General features: G+C 33.4%; 1 protein-coding gene across 1 annotated transcript; it reads left to right on the forward strand.

The window, feature by feature from the left end:
* The first annotated feature begins 4,978 nt into the window (after positions 1-4,978).
* Positions 4,979-7,351, forward strand: LOC113375685. The gene has a single exon (XM_026615620.1). It carries the CDS (start codon positions 4,979-4,981, stop codon positions 7,349-7,351), a length of 2,373 nt encoding a protein of 790 aa, XP_026471405.1.
* Positions 7,352-8,369: the final 1,018 nt, after the last annotated feature.

Genomic DNA, 8,369 nt, shown 5'->3' on the forward strand with positions numbered 1-8,369 from the left:
GCTTTCGCAAAATTTCAAACATTACTTCATATTGTTAATACAAATAAAATGATTTATGAATTATTCAAATCGGACGCTCCGTTCTCTCAAAAACTTATTTACCATTTTTGGCTTTTTTTGCCCCGTATTTTTGAAACGACTAGTCCTGCTTTTATCAAAAACTAATCAGCACATCTCCATATCAATACAGATCGAATGTTTTTTGAATTATTGAAATTGGTTGATTTGTGTTCCTGAAATAGTCGACTAAAATTTGTATCTGCACACACACACACATACACATACATTCATTTTCTCTAAAGTATGCCAAAATGTTCAGAAACCACTGAAACGTAATATATAAAAATATTCATTTTAATTTTTTTTTGCGATTACTATAACTTACTTTTCAGGAAGCTGAAAAAATTGTTGTACTAAATGTTAAAATCTCGGTCTAATGATTTTTGACCGCCATATTGCACTTTTTTTACTTTTTATATAATAAATTTTATCAGTCAATTCTAATTTTATACCTGTTAATTTATCTACTTGTTGACTTGCCTACCTATCTAAATCTCTCTCGGTCTACCTGCCAACTTTTCTTCTTTCCTACCTGCATACTTGTTCACATGTTGTCAGTTTTTCTGTCTACATATTCACCTGTTATTCTGTCCACTTGTTTACCTGTCTTCCTGCTTACCTATCTTTCTGTTTGCGTGTTTACCTGATTGATTACCATCTACCAGTCATTAATATCATTCTACCAGTTTATCTGTCTAACTATTTTTTTCTACTTTACTATTTTTTCTCTCGTTTAAGTGTCTACATGTTTAGTTGCATATCTGTCTACCTGCCTATCCGTCAAACTAGTTACCTGTCTACTCTTTTATTTCTACATATCCATTGATCATATTTCTACGAAATAAAGTTGGATAGTTGTTGAAACTATTTCTCTACCGAATTAGGTAAAAATAATTTCGTAACTGTTATTCATTATTGTACAATTAATTATTTTCTAGAAAAAGTGCGATACTACAACTCACTCCATTTTTGGGGCTAGTTGAAACGTCTACCAAGGCAAGTAGTGACAATAAAAAAACGACAATAAAACCTTTGTTTAATTTATTTTTTACTTATTTTAAAGAAAATTGTCTTGTTTCTAAGTTATTCTACGCATGAATCAACATAAACTATAATTAATACTAATAAAATATATAAATCAACGTAAAATACATTTATTATCATAATACAAATATAAAATTTAGTGCTTCCTGTAACACAAATTACATGTGCTTATATCTTAAAAACCATATATTCCATGCAATCCTCTTCACTTGAATCTGTATATAAATTTTGTATGGTACAATTAGCCCCAAGGTTTAGTTTAATCTAACCCCAGGAGTATATTTTTACATTGATCAAGATAACTATCTTTACAATTTAGAAATCACAAAAATTGTTACACATCAAAGATTGATAAATTTCAGGCAAATTAAGATATATAAAATTTTAAATTAGTCAATAATAATAACGCAAACCGAAATAAGTAAAGTTCTGTTTATTGCGTCGACCTGCGGGACAAAAGCCACGACAATATTATGCCATTACATAGGTCCTGGCTTCCTATAGGAGTCAACAATAGTGATTTGTTAAGATCATAATTGACCAACAAATGTCAATTAAACTTGAATGTGTTTTTTTTTCTTGCAAAAATTATTCGATTAATGTAATAATAGATTTAATCAGCCGAATTTAAGATTCAGATATATAGATAAAATATTCAAATGTTTTTTTGAGTTTTATATTTTACTAATAATAATTAAGCATTCTCAATTTTTCATGACTCAATTATTGATATCGTCATTTGATAAATTGTCCGACTTTTCTCTACTAAGACTATGAGAGGCAGAGTTTATGAAATGACGTTGTTTGCGCCGCACCTGTGTAGGTTGTCGGACCTGTAAAAGGTTTGTTTTTCTACTCGGACAATACGTTTCAAATTTATGCAATCGGGCAATTCTGACTCAAAAAAGAACGATGCAGGCAATAGTTCTGGATTCCGAGTCTATTCTTTCCGTGGCTTTCATTCATTCAGTTACTTTCAACAAGTACTTTCAGTTCCTTTCAGTGTTCGAGTCTATTCTTTCCGTGGTTTTCATTCATTTCGGTTTAATTCGTTCATTTAGTTACTTCCAATCAGTACATTCAGTTCATTTCAGTGTTTGTTATCAGTTCAATATTATCAGTGGATTAAGTTTCTATTGTGTGTCAAGTCAACCAGTTATTTTTTTTTGTTTTGTTATCAGTGTATTCGAATTCTCTTTCAACATTTCCAACCGACTACGCTGATGTTTCCAGATCCAACCAAATAGCTGCCGCAATTTGGACTTCCAAACAGATAACATTTTTCATGCAATATTAATTAGTGTTCGTTTTTGTTTTTCATTTATATAAAATTTATATAGAATATATTTTAGTTTATTATTAATTACGGATTAAGAAGAACCTTATTTTTTAATTTATATTTGTATTCCAATTAATTTTTGTTTTCTGAATACATTTAATTTTTTTTTATTATTTCTCGGAGTATAAAATACTTCGAAAGGGGTGGAGAAACCCCCCAACATCAACATTTGGTTCTTTCGAGCCGGATCCTAATTATTATTAGGATTAATTGGGTGTATACAGAAAACAAAAATATATAATGGCGCCTAAAATCGATATTGGTGCAGAAATTGCACGTCTAACCGCCAAGAGAGAGATGTACTTTTCAATTGTGCAAGAAACGTACGATCTATGGCAACAAATTGATAAACCTCCAAATAAGACACAATTTCTTGAAAATTTATATATTACGGAAAATGCTCGAGAACAATTTATTCAATTGTGCAATGAAATAAATAAATTAAAATACCTAGATAATCCTAGTTTTATTCCGGAATATTCCGCAATAAATGCACTTGAAACGATGTATGCCAAAATAAAACACGCTGAGAAATTATTAGATAATAAAAATGCGCATAGTTCTTCAATTAAAGACATTGTACCCAAACAACATTTACCGTCCATTGAAGTACCTAAATTCTCAGGTGATATCCAACAATGGCCATTATTCTATGAAACATTTAATTTACTAATTCATGAAAATACAGAGTTAGATAATGTATCAAAATTCCATTTTTTAAAAGAAGCGTTACAGGGTCCGGTATTAAAAATATTTCATTCGATACTACCGACCGCAAATAATTATCAAATTCTTTGGGAAGCGCTCATCAAAAAATACCAAAATAAACGCTACTTAGCCACAAATTATTTCAAACAACTATTATCATTCAAAATCATTTCATCTGGACAAATAAATTTATTCTTGAAAAATTCGATACCGCGGTGCAAGCGCTCTCCCAATTGAATATTTCCGACGCCTATGATTTTCTTATAACGTCACTAGCATTCTCGAAACTCGATCCATTGTTACAAAAAAAATTCGAGCATTTTTATCAAGGTGAGTTTCCCAAATATAAAGACCTCTTGCAGTTTTTTAAAAAATCGCAACAAGCAAAAAATCAAGTCTATGGTATGACCAACAATTTTACTAATGAGAAACCAAATTACAAAAACACTAAAATTAGCCGGTCATTTTTGTTGAAAAATAAATATGATAACAATTGCTTTGTGTGTCGGGAACAACACAGAGTGTTTACTTGTTCGAAATTTCTATCATTGAGTATACCTGATCGGCGATCCCTTATTCAAAAATTAAACTTATGCGACAATTGTTTGGGTCATAAGATAACGACTACATGTCGATCGAATAAAACCCGTTTATTATGTAACGAACGACATCACTCGTTATTGCATACTGGCAGTAATTTTGCGAGTACGGATCAAAATAATCTTTCCAATTCCACATCAAATAGTACGGTTTTATGCGCATTTAATCAAAACAAAATCGCACATCATACTACCATATTGCCGACAGCAGTAGTAAAAGTTACCACTAGAAAAGAAAACATTTTATTACGTACAATTATTGATTCGGGAAGCGATAGAAATTTTGTGACATTAACTTGGTGCAAAAAGGCTGATTTACAATTTCTTCCAATATCAACCCAAGTGATCGGGTTAGGCAATTCGTCACATAAAGTTATTGGATTAGTTAATTTCACTTTGAAATCTTTAATTGATTCTAATCAGTTATCGGTCTGTGCATACGTAGTACACGAGATAGTGGGAAACAACCACAAATTACTATTCCGATTTTATCCATCAAAACATTTCTGAATTATCCTTTAGCAGATCTTAACTTTCATACACCCCAGGAAGTCGACGCAATTTTTGGCACTAATCAGGTTAAAAATGATAAAGGATTACCTGTGGCCCTAAAAACCCGATTGGGTTATCTAATATTAGGTTCCATTCCTGATTTATTTGAAAATACCGGCACTTCTACTAATTTATGTAATGTTTCAGATTCAGATTTTCATTTACAAATGAATAAATTCTTACAATTAGAAGACATTCCCGAAATAATCCCCTCTTCTAACGATGATTTATGCGAAAACCATTTTACTATAACTACTACGCTGCCTTTTAAAAGTGAAGGCAGAAATTTATACAAATCATTTCATTTAGCCTTAAAGCGATACCACATGCTTGAAAATAAACTTTTGAAATATCCCAAATTTCATAAAAAATATGCCGCCGTCATAGAAGATTACCTGACTCAAAACCAATTATCCTTTGTCGATTATTGTCCGGTAGATCATGAAGTCGATGATTTTATTAAAATAAAAAATGGATATTATATTCCACATTTCGCAGTCGAAAAAGAAAGTTCCTCCACGCCTTTACGCGTTGTGTTTGTGCATCTACGAAAAATTCAGAATTCACTTCCTTGAACGAAATTTTGCATGTTGGTCCTAAATTACAAACCGACATTTGTTCAATCCTTCTAAATTTTCGTTTCGGGCCTATAGCATTAACAGCTGATATCAAACAAATGTATCGTAATATTTGGGTTCGTAAACAAGATAGAAAATATCAAAAAATCTTATGGAGACCGTTTCCCGATGAACCCATTGGCATCTATGAATTAAATACTGTAACTTTTGGTCTATCGTCATCTCCCTTTCAAGCTATCAGAACCATCAAACAACTTTCCCGAGACGAATGTTCCAAATATTCTCAATCTATTTCTAGAATTCTTGAGAACGATGTTTATATTGATGATGTGGTTACAAGTATCGACTCTTTGAATAGCGCCAAAACCATTCGCGAGGGTCTGCAGAGGGAATCTAATAATTCTAATCTACGTAAACTTTTTCCTAATTCCGATGTACAAAACAAACATTTCTCTAAATCGGATTTTGAAATGGAATCTTCTACAAAGGTATTGGGATTAAAATGGGATCCCTTATCAGATAATTTTTCATTCGAAATAAAGCTTACGTGGAGAAAATGGACAAAGATACAACTTCTTTCAGTAATAGTGCAAATCTGGGATCCTCTGGGTTTCCTAACTCCGATAGTTGTTAAGATAAAAATATTATTGAAAAAAATTTGGACATTAAAAATCGATTGGGATGAGGAATTACCATCATTTATTATTACATCATGGTTAGCCGTATATTCCGAATTAGAGCATCTTAATAACTATCAGATTCCGCGTTATCTCGAAACGTCAAAACAAAACAAATGTTCATTATTTGGTTTCGCGGATAGCTCAGAGCAAGCGTATGGAGCGGTAGTTTATATTAAATCTCTTGGCAATCCGAATTTCTTGTTAATTTCAAAATCACGAGTAACACCAATTAAAAACCAAACATTAGCCAGGCTTGAACTTTGTGCTTGTCATTTACTGTCAAAACTTCTGAATTTTATATTAACGAATGACCAACATAGTATAGATTTTGATTCCATTTACTGTTTTTCCGATTCTATGATTGTCCTCCACTGGTTAGCAGGACCGGCTACTCGTTGGAAGACATTTGTCGCCAATAGGGTATCAAAAATACGGGATCTCATTCCTAATGCACAATGGCTTCACATTCTTTCTAATCAAAATGCAGCCGATTGTGTTTCCCGAGGTCTTCGACCTAAGGAATTTATCCAACATAAGAATTGGTTGTTTGGGCCGGATTGGTTAAACGGTCCTTTATCAACTTGGCCTGCAAAAACGGTTGAAGCTTCCGGAGATATTGATCGAGAAAGAAAAGCTAACGTTCTAATAGTAAAAAGTGTCATACCACCGATCAATCCTTTATATGAATTAACGCAAAAATTTTCTAATTGGTGCAAACTTGTAAGAATTTTCGCTTATATATTGAAGTTTAGTAAAATTATAACAAATCGAAACCGACTTTTGACTTCAGATTTGAAACAAGCCGGGGTAATTATTATTCGATTAGTCCAAGAACATCATTTTCCCAAAGAATTCAAACTATTAACGAACGGAAAGTCTTGTTCGAAGAAGTTTTGCCGACTAAATTTGGTTTTGGATTCTAATAATTGTTTACGCGTTAAAGGTAGATTAGGATTAACAACTAATAACAATCCACTTCTTTTGCCAAAAAAAGACCAAGTAGTAAATTGTCTCATAGATTACTACCATATTAATAATTTACATACTGGATCAAACTTAGTATTATCTTTATTGAGGCAAAAATATTGGATCTTGTCGGCTCGTGCAATAATTCGTAATCGTCTTCACAAGTGTATAACTTGTTTTCGACAGAATCCGAAACCCATTTTTGCATTCATAGGCGACTTACCAGTACCGCGCATAAAAGCCAGTAGAGCTTTCCTAAATGTCGGCGTTGATTATGCAGGCCCCTTCAATATCTCCATGAGTCGTCACAGAGGCGCTCAAACCTACAAGGCTTATATATGCTTGTTCATCTGTTTAGCTACTAAGGCGATACATCTCGAATTAGCTTCAGATTTAACAAGCGATACATTTTTAGATTGCTTCAAACGATTCCTAGCCCGGCGTGGTCCTATTAAATGTATTTACTCCGATTGTGGAACCAATTTTATAGGAGCCAAAAATACTCTTGATTCCTTATTCCTTCTCCTAAATTCCGAAAAGTATAAAAAGCGTTTCAATGAATTATTGGTTTTGCATGACATTGAATGGAAATTTAATTCACCGTTTGCCCCACATTTTGGAGGTATATGGGAGGCGAATATTAAATCAGTGAAGACCCATTTGTTTAAAGTTATAGGGTTGCAAATTTTATCCTACGAAGAGTTTAATACTGTCCTCAATCAAATCGAAGCCTTACTAAATTCAAGACCGTTCTTACTGGAATCGATGGAATGTGGAATATCTGACCAAGCTACAGGTCCGACAGAAATGGAATACAGTCACTAATCCTATTAAAAAGGGTGATTTGGTAGTTGTAAAACAAGAGAATGCGCATCCGCTCCATTGGGGGTTGGGAAGAGTTGAAGAGGTTTTTCCGGGCCCCGATGGAGTGGTTCGAGTAGCATTGGTAAAAACGGGAAATACTCTAATCAATCGGCCTGTTGTCAAACTATGCCTCCTACCTATTCAATAGTTTATATCTGAATTATTCATTTCAAAAAAAAAAACTTTTCTATCTCATGATATATTTGCTCCTATATATAGTTTTGCCAAAATTTTCAATCTCCAGGGCGATGAGAACACCCCTCATAGTCTCTGGAAGGTTCTTGTAAATGTCAAAAATCTAGACCCTGGCGCGAAAATAAAACTTCCGCAATCTAGATTGTGTGAATGTGGTAGGTCGTGAGAGCGGGACCCTGGCGCGAGGTCAGGCTTTCGTAACCGATCTACTCTGAATGAAAGTTTGAATTTATTTTGGCAATTCTATCCTTCCTAATCATGAGGTTCACTATGTACCAATTTCGAGTATTTTCAGGAGTATAAAAGGTTAACTTTTTAGTCGGGGGAAAATGTTTGCGCCGCACCTGTGTAGGTTGTCGGACCTGTAAAAGGCTTGTTTTTCTACTCGGACAATACGTTTCAAATTTATGCAATCGGGCAATTCTGACTCAAAAAAGAACGATGCAGGCAATAGTTCTGGATTCCGAGTCTATTCTTTCCGTGGCTTTCATTCATTCTGTTACTTTCAACAAGTACTTTCAGTTTCTTTCAGTGTTCGAGTTTATTCTTTCCGTGGTTTTCATTCATTTCGGTTTAATTCGTTCATTTCAGTTACTTCCAATCAGTACATTCAGTTCATTTCAGTGTTTGTTATCAGTTCAATATTATCAGTGGATTAAGTTTCTATTGTGTGTCAAGTCAACCAGTTATTTTTTTTGTTCTGTTATCAGTGTATTCGAATTCCCTTTCAACACTTCCAACCGACTACGCTGATGTTTCCAGATCCAACCAAATAGCTGCCGCG

This window comes from Ctenocephalides felis, unplaced genomic scaffold (assembly GCF_003426905.1).
Source record: "Ctenocephalides felis isolate EL2017-DRISC unplaced genomic scaffold, ASM342690v1 CF-g0.4_SCAFFOLD_01886, whole genome shotgun sequence".
Classification (NCBI taxonomy): Eukaryota; Metazoa; Arthropoda; class Insecta; order Siphonaptera; family Pulicidae; genus Ctenocephalides; species Ctenocephalides felis.

What these genes read in the sequence shown, in the direction of transcription:
- LOC113375685 (XM_026615620.1), top strand. Translation starts at nt 4,979, where the DNA reads ATGTATCGTAATATTTGGGTTCGTAAACAAGATAGAAAATATCAAAAA.